General features: G+C 42.8%; 1 protein-coding gene across 1 annotated transcript in view; it reads left to right on the forward strand.

Moving 5' to 3' along the window:
* LOC137348174 (voltage-dependent L-type calcium channel subunit beta-2-like) overlaps positions 1 to 14,574 on the forward strand; it is a 126,596-nt gene that overhangs the window by 43,330 nt on the left and 68,692 nt on the right. Inside the window, exon 5 of the mRNA XM_068013485.1 lies at positions 11,795 to 11,887. Coding sequence (XP_067869586.1) covers positions 11,795 to 11,887 — 93 coding nt within the window. The remainder of the gene's footprint in view (positions 1 to 11,794; positions 11,888 to 14,574) is intronic.

The following is a 14,574-nucleotide window of genomic DNA, read 5'->3' on the forward strand; positions in this document are numbered from 1 at the left end:
ACAAGGAAATGACGACTGAAGCATTGGACTGGATTTTCAGCAGGCCTCGACATCATGATCCGGGGGGGGGCGGGGGGGGGGGGGGGGTGCTCCGGATGAGGTCCGCCGTGGCCTTCGACACTGGCAGGGCCTGGCCCAATCCTCCCTGCGGCAGCCACCACCCACCGCCACCCCCCCAACCCCTGCCACTAGGCGACAGGACCACAATTTGAATATTTAAATCAATAAAATTAATTAATTTAAATATACTCACCCGCGATCTTGAGGACTCGCTGCGATCTTCGGTGCAGCGGCTGATATTCCCGCGCCTTCACATCTCCATCCGGGGAAACAAGGCACGATACCATCAGGGTGGGAGGTGGAGGTAAGATTATCAGTGCAGCAGGTGGGGGGAGGGGGTCAAATAAACGTCATGGATGTAGGGGATGGTGGGAAGGGTTGTACTTTAAATTTTGTGCAGTTATGGGGGGGGGGGGGGTGGCGGGAAAAGGTCAGATGCTAAAGGTAAGTGATTTTGGTGGGGGGGAGGGCAAATAGTTAATGTAAATGTTATGGGGGGACGGAAAGGGGTGTTGGATCTTTATTTATGTAATTCTGAGGGGATATCTCTTTAAAAATTTAAATATTCTGGCAGGGCTGACTGCCCTTTGAAAATGGCGTCAGCGCCTGCACACAGGCAGCTGACTCCATTTCGGGGATGGACAGCCCGCCCCCTCCACATGGTTGGGGGAGAGGCGGCGGGCCTTCCTGGCTATTTAAATGAGCTGCCGCAGTTAGGATCACAGCGGCTCTTTGTGCAGCCCACAGAGGCAGGCCGTCATTTTTTGAGGGCGCCACTGAGATTGGCAGCAAGCTCATAGAATCCAGCCATTGAACAGGTATATTGTGTCCGTCTTCCCTGTGGAAGATGCAAAAAAAATCCCAAGCATAATTGAAAGTCAAGAGGTAAAAGGGAGGGAGGAATTTAAAACAATCACAATCACTAGGGAAAAGGTACTAGGAAAGCTACCGGAACTAAAGGCTACCAGAGAAGTCCCTGGACCTGATGGCCTGCATCCAGGCGTCTTAAAAGAAGTGGCTGCAGAGATAGTAGATGCATTGGTTGTGATATTCCAAAATTCTCTAGATTCTGGAAAGGTCCCAGTGGATTGTTAAATTGTAAATGTAACACTTCTGTTCAAGAAAGGAGGGAGACAGAAAGCATAATATCTGTCATAGTGAAAATGCTAGAATCAGTTATTAAAAAGGTAATAGCAGAACATTTAGAAAATCATAATAAAATTCGGCAAAGCCAGCATGGTTTTGTGAAAGGGAAATTGTGTTTGACAAATTTATTCGAGTTCTTTGAGGATGTAACAAGCAAGTTGGATAAAGGGGAACCTGTAGATATGGTGTACTTGGATTTCCAAAAGGCATTTGATAAGGTGCCACATCAAAGGTTACTACACAAAATAAGAGCTCATGGTCTAGAGGGTAACATATTAGCATGGATAGAGGATTGGTCAGCTAACAGGATGCAGAGAGTAGGGATAAATGGGTCATTTTCAGGTTGGTAAGCCGTTTCTAGTGGAGTGCCACAGGGATCAGTACTGGGGCCTCAACCGTTTACAATCTATATCAAAGTCCTGGATGAAGAGACCAAGTGTATGGTAGCTTAATTTGCTGATGACACAAAGATAGGTCAGAATGTAAGCTGTCAAGAGGCATAAAAGGGGGAATTTTTTGGGCCGTGCAAGAGCAGCATTCACGGCAGGTGGGGTGATTTAATTAGGCTTGAGCTGACATTGCGATTTCACGATGGTGGGTTTTTCTCGTGAGATTAAGTTAGCGGCGTGTCAGGGTTCACCTCATCCTATGGAGGATTCCAGCTTTCTATACATTTGCATAGCATGAATACTCATTACCCTATAGTTATTTCAAATTCAGTCCTACCTGCCACATTAAGTCAGCAGCACACGGGGATCTCATGGCACCTGATTCACGTTTGTTTAAAGGTGGCGTGTACCAGTCAGCTTTGTGCAGTTGTGTCTGAGGTCAGTGGTTTTATTTCTTGAGCTCTTTGGCGCAAGGAAGACCAACATTGGAATGGATGTTTGGCTCCAGGCTCAGGACCAGCAAGGGCGATTCTTCTGCGGTGATGGCAGGACAGGCATTGGGAGGGGGTGGAGTACAAACTCTCTGACTTTGTCCCAGGACAGCTTTGTGATTTAATCTCTCCTGCCTCATCACACACTTTCCCTTTTGTTCTCTTGCCCACCAAAACCCCCTTCGCTCCCCCCCCCCCCCCCCCCCCCCCCACTTCACCTTCCTTGAAACCTAATTCTTTTCTAACCTTTGCCAGTTCTGATGAAAGGTCACAGACCTGAAACTTTAAACTCTGCTTCTCTGTCCACAGATGCTGCCAGACCTGTTGAGTATTTCCAGCACTTTCTGTTTTTATTTCAGATTTCCAGCATCCACAGTATATTATCAAAGAGCAATCAGGAATTGGCAAAGATGACCAACTTTTAAAAAAAAAGAACCTGGAGCCTTTGCTGATTTCTAACTTTTCAAAAGGCAACCAGTGAACATTTTTCTAGCTGCCATGTAAAATTTTCAGTAAGTCGAGAAACTTAGTAATGGTAAAAATATAAGTAACTTAACTAGGGGATAAAAAGGACTGCAAATTGGAGGAAGTGGATTTGTGAGTGGAGCACAGTGGGGGCAAGGGTGGACAGGGAGAAGTGAGAAATACAGCACAGGTGGTGGGTGTAGAATGTTCAAATGAGCATTCAAGGATCTTGAGAGAGATGGGGCTTACCTGAGCCATATAACCTTCCTGTGGTGTGGTGCCCAGTATCAAACACAGTACTCCAGTTGGGGTCTGACCAAGGTCAGCACAACTGAAGCAAAACATTGTTCCCTTTGTTTTCCAGCCCATTGAAGTAAAGGCTGGCATTTCATTAGACATTTTGCACTGTTCCACTAACTTTCAGTGATCCGTGTACATGGACAGTTCCTGGTTTCTCATCACTAAGAAAAGACTTCAATTTATCTTTCCTGGATCCATAGTGGATAACCTTACACTTCCCCAAATTGAACTCCATTTGTCACTTTTTTGCCCACACACTTAATCTGTCTATGTCTGTTTGTAATTTCCTCCTCCCATCTGCACAAGTTTTACTGTGCCTCATAACTTAGTGTCATCTGCAAATATGAATATAAAACCTTCTCTTCGTTCATCAAAGTCATTGAGCTAGTTAGTGTGAAAAATTGAGGCCCTAGTACAGATCCCTGGAGAATGTCAATTGTCGCATCTCATCCTAACAGGCTTCAGAACGAATTAGATAGATTCTTCTTGAACAAGTAGGATTCAGGGTTATTGGAAATCCATCAAGGGAATACTGTGGATAAGTGGGCCAGACAGACTGAGGATCTTATACCTGACACTGTTGCTATTTTACTTTGCGAGAAAGAAGAGGCCTTAGTTATATTCTGTGTGTTATAATCTTATCAGTATGACATGGAACATTAACACTGGTGTACTCTGAGGGTTGTGATTCCTCAGTATGACATACACTGATACTGACTCAGACTTTGCTGGCGTGGGGCACCTTGTGCTGTGCCCTGTTAGTTATAATTGTTGGCGCGTGTATAGGTTTTAACATATTTTGCCTCCAAAATTGCTGGAAGTGTGAGTTGATAACGTCACAGTGAAGACAACTGGGCATCTGGGACCATGCGACAATGTATGTCCTTAGCCAATGAGTTTTAAGGATTGAGAAATAACCAGTGGAAGGACTGAGAAGAATGATAAATTTTTGTGGATGAAGTCAATGTCAAATCAGATACAGAAAAAGAAATGGAGAGAAAGAAAGATTGGATCAAGAGAGAGAAGAAAAAGATGGGAAGGAAAAGCAGAGAAAAAAATTGACATTTTTAAAATCTCCTAAAATAATTCTCAACCGGAAGGAATGGGACTCCATTCATAATTGTGCACATTCTGGGTAAGAGAGGTTGATCGGCAATTATTCATAATTATTATGTTAAAAGGGCACTTATGCTGTTAATTACTAGTCGTAATATTTTGTGGCTAGTTTATTTATTTATTTATTTAGAGATACAGCACTGAAACAGGCCCTTCAGCCCACAAGTTTGTGCCGACCAACAGCCACCCATTTATACTAATCCTACATTAATCCCATATTCCCTATCACATCCCCACCATTCTCCTACCACCTACCTACACTAGGGGCAATTTACAATGGCCAATTTACCTATCAACCTGCAGGTCTTTGGCTGTGGGAGGAAACTGGAGCACCCGGAAACCCACACAGTCACAGGGAGAAGTTGCAAACTCCACACAGGCAGTACCCAGAACCGAACCCAGGTCACTGGAGCTGTGAGGCTGCGGTGCTAACCACTGCGCCACTGTGCTGCCCAATAGGCAATTAATGTGCCAGAACAGTGGGCGGCATAGTGGCGCAGTGGTTAGCACTGCAGCCTCACAGCTCCAGGGACCCGGGTTCGATTCTGGGTACTGCCTGTGCGGAGTTTGCAAGTTCTCCCTGTGACCGCGTGGGTTTTCGCCGGGTGCTCCGGTTTCCTCCCACCGCCAAAGACTTGCAGGTGATAGGTAAACTGGCTGTTGTAAATTGCCCCTAGTGTAGGTAGGTGGTAGGGAATATGGGATTACTGGAGGGTTAGTATATATGGGTGGTTGTTGGTCAGCACAGACTCGGGCCGAAGGGCCTGTTTCAGTGCTGTATCTCTAAATTTAAAAAAAACATAAGAAATCGGAACAGGAGTAGGCCATTCAGCCCGTCGAGCTTGCTCTGCCATTCAATAAGATCATGGCTGATCTGATTGTTACCTTAACTCCACTTTCCTGCCTGCTCCCCATACTCTTGATTCCCTTGTCACTCAAAAATCTGTCTAACTCAGCCTTGAATATATTCAATGACCTAGCCTCCACTGCTTGCTGGGGAAGAGAATTCCAAACACTAATGACCCTCTGAGAGAAGAAATATCTCCTGATCTCTGTCTTAAATAGGAGACCCCTTATTTTGAAACCTGTTTCCCTAGTTCTAGATTCTCCCATGAGGGGAAACGTCCTCTCTGCATCTGCACTGTCAAACCCCCTCAGAATCTTATACATTTCAATCAGACCACCTCTCAATCTTCTCAACTTCAATGAGTATAGGCCCAACCTGCTCAACCTTTCCTTATAATACAACCCTTTGATCCCAGGAATTAGCCTCGTGAACCATCTCTGAACTGCTTCCAATGCAAGTATGTCCCTCCTTAAATAAGGAGACCAAAACTGTACACCATACTCTAGGTATGGTCTCACCAATGCCTTGTACATTTGTAGCAAGACTTCCCTACTTTTATACTTCATTCCCCTTGCAATAAAGGCTAACATTCCATTTGCCTTCTGAATTACTTGCTGTACCTGCATGCAAACTTTGTGATTCATGTACAAGGACACCCACATCCCTCTTGCAGCATTCTGCAGTCTCTTTCCATTTAAATAATAATCTGAAATAAAAACAAGAAATGCTGGAACCACTCAGCAGGTCTGGCAGCATCTGTGAAAAGAGAAGCAGAGTTAACGTTTCGGGTCACTGACCCTTCTTCTGCTTTTCTATTCTTCCTGCCAAAGTGAACAACCTCAAATTTTCCCACATTATACTCCAACTGCCTAATTTTTGCCCACTCACTTAACTGATCTATATCTCTTTGCAGACCTTTTGCATCCTCCTCACAACTTGCTTTCCTGCCTATCTTCGTATCATCAGCAAATTTGGCTACAATGCAGTCTGTCCCTTCATCCAAGTCATTAATATAGATTGTAAATAGTTGAGGCCCCGGCACTGATCCCTGTGGCACTCCACTAATTACAGCAACATTTTGCGAAGCATGGTGAGGTTAAGACCTAGCTGCCATTTTTGCAAAGCTACCAGTAGAACAGCACAAATCGGCCAGCTACTTGTGGTGATTCACAATGCATAGGGTATCTCTTCCTCGCTGCAAGTTTCTGGCCTATTTGCACATTGATAACGGAATGTGGCATTCAATTTGGCAAAATCTCGACCATTAGTGCATTTTGGAACGTTTGCTACTTGGTTTGATCCTCCTTACTTAGGGAAGCAGCAAAATTCAGTTCCAAGTTTCTAACAGAGGACCAGGCCTCCAAACAAAATTCACCATAGAAAATTCAAGAGAACACACACCAACTGCATATAATATTATTGTGAATTAGTTAATTGATGTTTGTTTATCACAAAATCACAGGATCATTATGGATGAGGAAGGGCATTCAGTCCATCTTTGTTCGTCCAACAAAATTACACTGGTGCATCCAATTGGTTTTTGCATATTTCCAGGAGTTTTGTTTCCACTATTCCTCAGAGCTTCATTCCATGTATCAATTACTCTGATGAAGATCTTCCTGATATCAGTCCAAATTTCACATTTATTTGTTTGTGCAAATTTACCTCTTCTATACTGTTTATTGTCTTCTATATCATCTCTAAGATGACCGCTTGGATGCCTCCTTTCAAGTAGGAAGAACCCAGGTTTCTTCAGTTTTTCTGTTAAAACAGACGTCTAATACTGCAACGTTCGATTCTCCATTGGGGGACCTTCAGCGTCATTCTGGATGTGCTATTGAATGGTGTCAGGACTAGTAGCTAAAGTAAAAATTAGACAAGTAAACAGACTCATTTACTGTCATGAGTTCTTTGTGTTGTCTGATGTAACATAAATGAACTGCGTGGAGTCCAATTCATTGAAGATATCTAACAGGTTTATTACAGCTAAACTATTATATACAGTACAGAGCAAACTATTTACAGAACCTTCATCTGGGTGTTACAGTTGCAGAGTGACCCTGGCTTGGTCACATGACTGCATCCTGGTACTTAGCTCGTTAGCATACTGAGTTCTTAAAGGGACATCACTCTAAATACAACATCCCTTTTCTTTCCAAAGATAAGTCTCGTATGCTATAAGTAAAAAAAAAACCCCATAAAATTAGATAACATCAAAATTAGTTATACGGGATATAGATTATAAAATTTACAAGTTTAGAAGCTTAAGAGTCCATATATAATTTTGTGATTTGACAACTCTTCCAGATCTGAATATGGGATAACGTTCTGGGGATGTGGATTTCACCCTTGGCCGTTTTTAGTTTGCGGGCATATTGTCAATGTGTTGGTTGTTGTCCTGTTGTTCCGTCACATCCTCATCGCCGGAGTGTGGTCTTTCGAGTCCGCTGTGTATGATTTGAGTATTGTACACTTTTCTTAGTTGGCTTCGGTTCCCTCTCAACTAGATGTTGTAATCGCATAGCACCTAGGCTCACTGCATAGTTTGGATACCTCTGCCAGTAACCATATTCTCATTGTGGGGTGTATGACCCGACCTTTTTGTCCTACATGTAGCTGAGTTAGTTTTGTCCCTGTGTGTCGGTCATGCACCATCTTCATTCTCTCCTGTTTTTCGAGCAGTGTCTCCTGCATCTCAGAGAATTTGGATAGATGATGGCTTGGCAGAGTCATTCACACCTGTCTGTCAAACATGATCTCTGCTGGTGACGGTAAGCCCATGTCCATAGGTGTAGCTCTGAGGTGGAGCATGGCAACACGAAAATCTTGTTTCGTTGTTCCTACACGTCAGGATAAGTGATTTAACTGTGCTGACCATTCGCTTGGCAAGACCATCAGACCTAGGGTAATGTGTTGAGGACATCATATGGTGTACGCCGCATTTGGCGCACATATCCCTGAAAGGTTTGTCTGTATACTGTGGTCCATTGTCAGAAACGATTTCTTCATGCGCACCAAATAGACTGAATATAGCACTCAATGTGTCTGCAGCGACTGCACTTGAAGTGTCTTCTACCTATCTGACAATTGGAAATTAGGAGAAATAATCGGCTACTATTAACTGAAAATAGATCAGTGGCGATTTTGGACTAAGGGTCTGATGGAATCTCATGAGGGTGTCCAGGTTCTTTACCTTGTTTTGACTGGTGGCTTTGGCATGTCTCACACGTCCTCACTAACCTTTTGATGTTACTATTGATCCCTGGCCAATAAACAGTGTCTGGTGCCAGTCGTCTTGTTTTCACTTTGCCCATATGGTCTTGGTGAGAGAACGCTTTGGGCACAACCACTTGTTTGCCCTTGAAGGTGATGCCTCTCGAGATACTGAGTTCATCTCTACAAGGCCAAAAACATCTGAGGGTTTCTGGCACCTATTTTACCGTGTCAGGTGAACCTTCTTTGATGGCTGTCCACAGTGCCTTCAGTTGTAGGTCATTGGCTATTTCTGATTATAGTTGGTCACTTTTGTGCTGATTTTGATTTTTTTAAAAATCGATTTTGAGCACACCTTCCACCTGAATCTCCATGCTGTCTGCTTGTAGATCCAGTGGAACTTCTTGATTCTTGCTCAGGTTTGCAATCTGCTTATCCCTGTACATTCACTAAAAGTCACTGTAGTCGAGATGGTGCGCTTATCAATGGTTTGTGCCAGATCATCTCCAGTGGTTTGTGGTCGGTATCCACAGTGAACTGCTTACCAAACAGTTAAGTATGGAACCTTGTGATCCTAAACACCAGTACAAGTGTTTCACGCTTTATGTTTGAGTAATTAGATTATGCTGAGGATAAACATTTGGACCTGAATGCAACTGGTTTGACACCCTGCAGGATGCATGCTCTTAGCCCTTTCTGTGAGGCGTTGACTTCCAGGATTGTCTTCTTCCTTGGATCGTAGTACTGCAGGGTACAGGTTTCTGCTGACAATGCTTATTTGAGAGACTCAAACATAAGCTGATGGTGCTCCTGCTATATATATGGAATGTCTTTCTTGAAGAATTCTCTGTGATGATGCTTTGTCAGAAAAATTTGGAATGTATGGTGCCAAGAAGTTGAAAAATCCAAGACATCTCTAGATTTTCTTTGTCTGGTGGATAGGCATATGCCTTATGACTTGCCAAAAGCTGCATTGCATTGTTGGTGTGCCACTACAAGGGATGGGTGACCCATTGTGTGCAGATAACTTTGCAGTTGTTGGTTATATGATTGATTGATTTCCAATGACTTCGGTACATATCCTTCAGGATTCGGTCTGGTAGGATATTTGCAGTAGCTACGGTGTTAATCTTAACCCCGAGTGTGTGTTTGCCAACTTTCTTTGGGCACATGATGTTAATGGTAGCGAAAGCTTCCAGTTGTTTGACTTCATCAACACAATGTGTCAGATTCACAATGAGAAACACTTGCTCGCTTTCTGGCTGAGAATTGCTCCACACTGAGTCTTGCCTCAAACCTGTTTATCTGTGGATTTTGTGTATTGGCTTGTGTTTACACAGGTCTCTGGCACTTTCCTTGCTGCCATTGCCCAGTTGCTGCATCTGTCGTCTGTTTGTTTGTGTCCTACTGTGACATTTGGCTGCGTTTTTGGAGCCAGACTTCTTGCAGAGGCAGGTCCAGTGTCCTTTCTGCACCGCATACCTAGCGCAGGTCTTGAAATGCAGGACAACTTCGGTGAGTGGGACAAACCACACTTACCAGACAGCTTGCTTGCTCTTTTCGACCTGGTTATCATGCCAATACTATTGACTGTACCTAGTGCTTGCAGATGCTGTTGTCCAGCTACAATGGCTTCGTATTTTCTGCCATCTTCTAGCAGCACATCAATACTGTGACCTTTCTTTTTCCCCAAGGGGTCTTTCTGAAATGCTTCAATGGGTGTTGAGACAATCACCAGCTCCATTAGTCGCTGTGACATCTCAGTTTCTGAAAAATTGCATTTGTTGCCCTTACTACGACATGTACTGATGAATTGATCTATTGATTCCTGTGGCTGTTGCCTGTAGGACATCAATTCCAGGTGGTGAATTCTAAAATTCACTCTTCATCGGAGCTGATATTCTAGCATTTTCCATATCTTTATGGGATCTTTCTGCTCCTCTTCAGATAAGCCAGAGGTATTGATTTGGTGTAACCCCTCATTTCCAACTGGTATTAGTATTTTCACAGCCTGTGTCTCTGGTTCTACAGTCACTTGGTCAGTGAAGCATAACTGCATTCTTTGTTTGAACTCGGATAGGATATCAATGGCCTTCAGTTCATGCTTGGAAATTTGGTACCCATCTTTCTGCTGTTCTTTTGCTTTCTGCTCCATATTTAACCTTGTTTTATTCACTCTGCGCTGTTTCCCCTTTAGGAAATTCTGTTATCTAGAGTATCTGCTCGGATGGAAAGGAGCAGGTGTTTGACAGCGTTCTGTGTTTATCTTGCTTGCAGCACTTAAGCTTGTCTGTTAACACAGCTGTACAATAGGCAGTAGTTGCTTATTTTGCTAGAGTTTGTTTATGTGCTTCACGCTCGAGTGGTTTAATGATTTTCTTTTAGTTGTGGCTGCGTGAATGAAAACTCTGCAGTAATCGGAGGTTTCCCGCGCTTTTTACTACCAGATGCCTCCTGTAGTGGCGCCGACCTCGATCAGCCTGGGAGAGGAATCGGATCTTCCCCATATCTTTTAACGGAGCCTTTGGTGGGGGGGGGGGGGGGGAAGCAACTTTCTAAGCACTTTAAAGCTTTTTCTTAAAACCGGGATTCCTTGACCGTCTGCACAATGACTCACCTGACCGCAGGAATTTACTTGCAACCTGTCATCCTGAGCTCTTTCTTCTACAGCTGGAGGTATTTCCTTTTTCTTTCCACTGTTTGGGTCAGTATTTCTATTGAACTTTCTCTCTTTTGGCTGTAGGAAGGGTCATTTTCAGAGCTGTTTTACCCATGGTCTTCGACTTAGACTTTTGTCTTTTCACCACAGCTGTCACCAAATAATGAGTTCTTTATGTTGTCTGATGCAACATAAATAAGAGGCATGGAGTCCAATTCATTGAAGATCTCTAACAGGTTTATTACAGCTGAACTATTACATATAGTACAGAGCAATCTATTTACAGAACCTTCATCTGGGTGTTACAGTTACAGAGTGACCTCGGCTTGTGGTCATATGACTCTTCTTTCTTATTCTTTGGCCTCCTTGTCTTGGGAGACGATGGGTAAGTGCCTGGAGGTGGTCAGTGGTTTGTGGAGCAGCACCTGGAGTGGCTATAAAGGCCAGTTCTAGAGTGACAGACTCTTCTACAGGTGCTGCAGAAAAATTTGTTTGTCGGGGTTGTTACACAGTTGGCTGTCCCCTTGCGCTTCTGTCTTTTTTCCTGCCAACTGCTAAGTCTCTTCGGTCATATGACTACATCCTGGTATTTAGCTCATCAGCAGCCTGAGTTCTTAAAGGGGCATCACTCTAAAGGCAATCATAAACCTACTGCACGGATGGCAAAGCAAAAGAATGTTCTGACAATTCAACTTAATGATGATGATAATTATGAGACAGGATAAGAAAGTTGAGCGGATCAGGTCACCTCTCAGTCTTTTTCTCGACAAAGAAGCTCCCAGCCTGTTCAATTTTTGCTATTGCATATAACCTCCTCAGTTCTGGTATCGTCCTTGTAAATCTTTTTTGCACCTTCTCTTGGTAAGTCCCCTACTGCTTACATCATTCAGAAATGATTTGGAGGAGAGTGTACTGATAGTGCTCAAGACAAGGGTGACAGTCTTCAAAAGATGTGGACCAGTTAGGCAGATGGACTGAAGAACAGCAAGAAACGTTTAATGTTGATAAATATAAACATGGATGTTGGATATTTTTACTGAACTAGTTTGGTTATGTAGTTCATTACATTATAACATTTTTAGATTTGATTTGAATCTCTCTGTTCTAGTAAATCAGGTGGAAATTCATCTTCCAGTTTAGGTGATGTGGTACCCAGTTCCAGGCGATCTACTCCTCCCTCTTCTGGTAAGGAGGTTAACAAATTCTCTTCCTACCGAAATACATATATATAATAATTATTAGCTTATTAAGTGTTGTTTGAATCCCACGGCTGTATTTGCTCTGAATGTTGTTCTGTTGATTGTACGTAAAAGCAATGAGAATATTTTATCCTCTTGCCAGTGACTAGTATTTAAATTAGAAATAACATTGGAAAAACGCACATTTAGGCAGTACAATTTTCCAAACATTGGCGTTTCAACAAACTGTTCATCGTAAGACTCCCCCATTTGACTCTGTACACCTGGGCTAGAGTTCCAGCTGCTATTCAGTGACTCCTGCTTGAATATGCATCCCTGTGTGAATGCATGGACCTGGATGGCTGGCTGAGAACAGGATTGAGATCTGCTACATAGCCTTCTTGGGGCCAATGTTACAATGTGTTGTGGCTAACCCTTCCTTTCTCTATGTTCAAGGTTATTTTATACAAAGCTACACAAGATTTATTTATAGCCAGGAAAATTGAACCAGTATATTGATTTCCTGATGTTGATGGGAGGAGGAAAGATAAGATTATATTTGATCACTTTTTTGTGTTTGATTAATCATGTCTATACTCTTGCTACACACCTCGACATGAAAGGGACTTAAAGTGGAGCTGCCTTGCATTTTACCAAGAGAAGGACTGTTGTCTTAACTCTCAACCTTCTCCCGTCAAAATTCATTTTCAGGAGCTTCTTATTTTCAAGTAAAAATAAAAGACTGCTGCCAAGCAAGTTAAAATTTATCATTGTGGATGATGATTTGATGATGTCTGTATTTATCTGCGAGTGATTAACAGACTCTGAAATGCAGAACAAAATGATACTGCTGAGAGCAGCCTGGTAGATGCCTCCATCATGTGTCACTATTAAATTTATCAGGATTTTGCACCTTTCCGTGACCCATCTGTTAATTGTATCCTGAATCTGCAAACTGTTTAGCTATTACAATAGTTTCCTTCTTGTTTTGACTAATGTTGTTTTCCCTCCATATTTGTTATGCTCTTCTTCATTTATTGTATCCATTTTACTTATCCATCCACTCTGAATATCAATGATCCCTGTGCACTCCGGTGCATGGTGGTTCATCGATCCTCTGGAGATGACGAGAAGAATTTGCTGGTAATACTGTTGAGAGATTTATTGGGAATGACAGAGGGAGCGAAAACTCAGTGACCTTACCTAGTACAAGATGACATCCAATACCTCTGAGACAAGCCAACTAACAATGCATCGCTCCTGTAATCAGAACTTATGCAATTTTAGAATGTTCACATTTTTAAAGTTCTAATTTTCCTTTTAAAAACATCGAATTGTGCCTTAAATATAAATGAAAGGTTGGGAAGTAAGTCATCCTCAGATCCACAAATAAGAAATAAATTATGCTGATCAGTGGATTTCTAGAATCTACAGAAAGGCTCTTATAACCAAACCAGCTGTCAGGTAAAGAGTAACAGTGGTGTCCATAATTCTCCTCCTTTGTTCCACTCCCCCTCTCTCACCCCACCTCTCCCCCTGTCCCCCCCCCCCATTCCCCCTCTCGCTTTACCCCCCCTCTCTTCCCCTGCCTTTCCATGCCTCTCTGTCCTCTCTGTCTCTCTCTCCACACATATCTTCTCTTTCTCTCTCCATGCCCCTCTCTCTCCCACACCCCCACTTTTTCTTTCCATGCTCGCCCCGCTCTTTCCACATTCCTACCCCCCCCACCCCACATTAATATTGACCAAGAGGAGAATTTATACATTAAAGAACTACTATATATTATTGTAGACATAAAACCGATTAATCGACCTGAACATGGCAGTGGGCTTCACTTTGATGCACTGTGATGCCAGTTTATTTGATCGGGTGCAGATGCTACTTTTTTTAATTTTACAGATGTTGTTCCCTCCTTTTGTAGTATCGTTTGAAGACCAGTGTCCAGTACCTCTCCTAAGGGGTCATGCTTGTATGACTATGTAAACTGTGTATACTGGTAGGCTATTCAACTATGAATTGCATCACAGCTGGACCTATCCAGTCATTACCTAAACACTTGTGCACTTTTCAACAAGCTGGTGTTCCATTGCTCTGTGTTGCCCTATTGCTTGTTATGAAGCTGTTTCTATAATAAAACGGCACAAAGTTTTTGAGTAACTTCTCAGCACTAATTGACAGTAGAAACACTTCACCTGACAAAAATGATAGTGTCTGTGGGAACGTAGAAAAATATGGAATGAGAAAAGTTCCTCCTTCCCTTGAGCATGCTTTCCGCAATGGAATGAATAGGTGCCATGTGCACTGTCACACTCTCCAATTAATTGAATCCCCTGGAGGAGATGAATAACACCAGGAACAGATTCCAACAAAACAGAGTTGGAAAAACTCCAGACTACAAATATAATAGTTTATATTTTTCAACTCTGACCAATGTGTTTCAAAGATTTAAGTTGTTACGGACACAACAGCATAGGAACCATTATGCATTTATACGAACATATGTATGAACGTACGAATTAGGAGCTGGAGTAGACCACTCGGCCCCTCAAGCCTGCTCCGCCATTCAATACGATCATGATGATCTGATTGTAACCTCAATTCCACATTCCCACCTACCCCAATAACCTTTCACCCCCTTGCTTATCAAGAATCTATCTATCTATCTCTGCCTTAAAAATATTAAAAGACTCTGCTTCCACTGCCTTTTGAG

This window comes from Heterodontus francisci, chromosome 2, assembly GCF_036365525.1.
Source record: "Heterodontus francisci isolate sHetFra1 chromosome 2, sHetFra1.hap1, whole genome shotgun sequence".
Lineage (NCBI taxonomy): Eukaryota > Metazoa > Chordata > Chondrichthyes > Heterodontiformes > Heterodontidae > Heterodontus > Heterodontus francisci.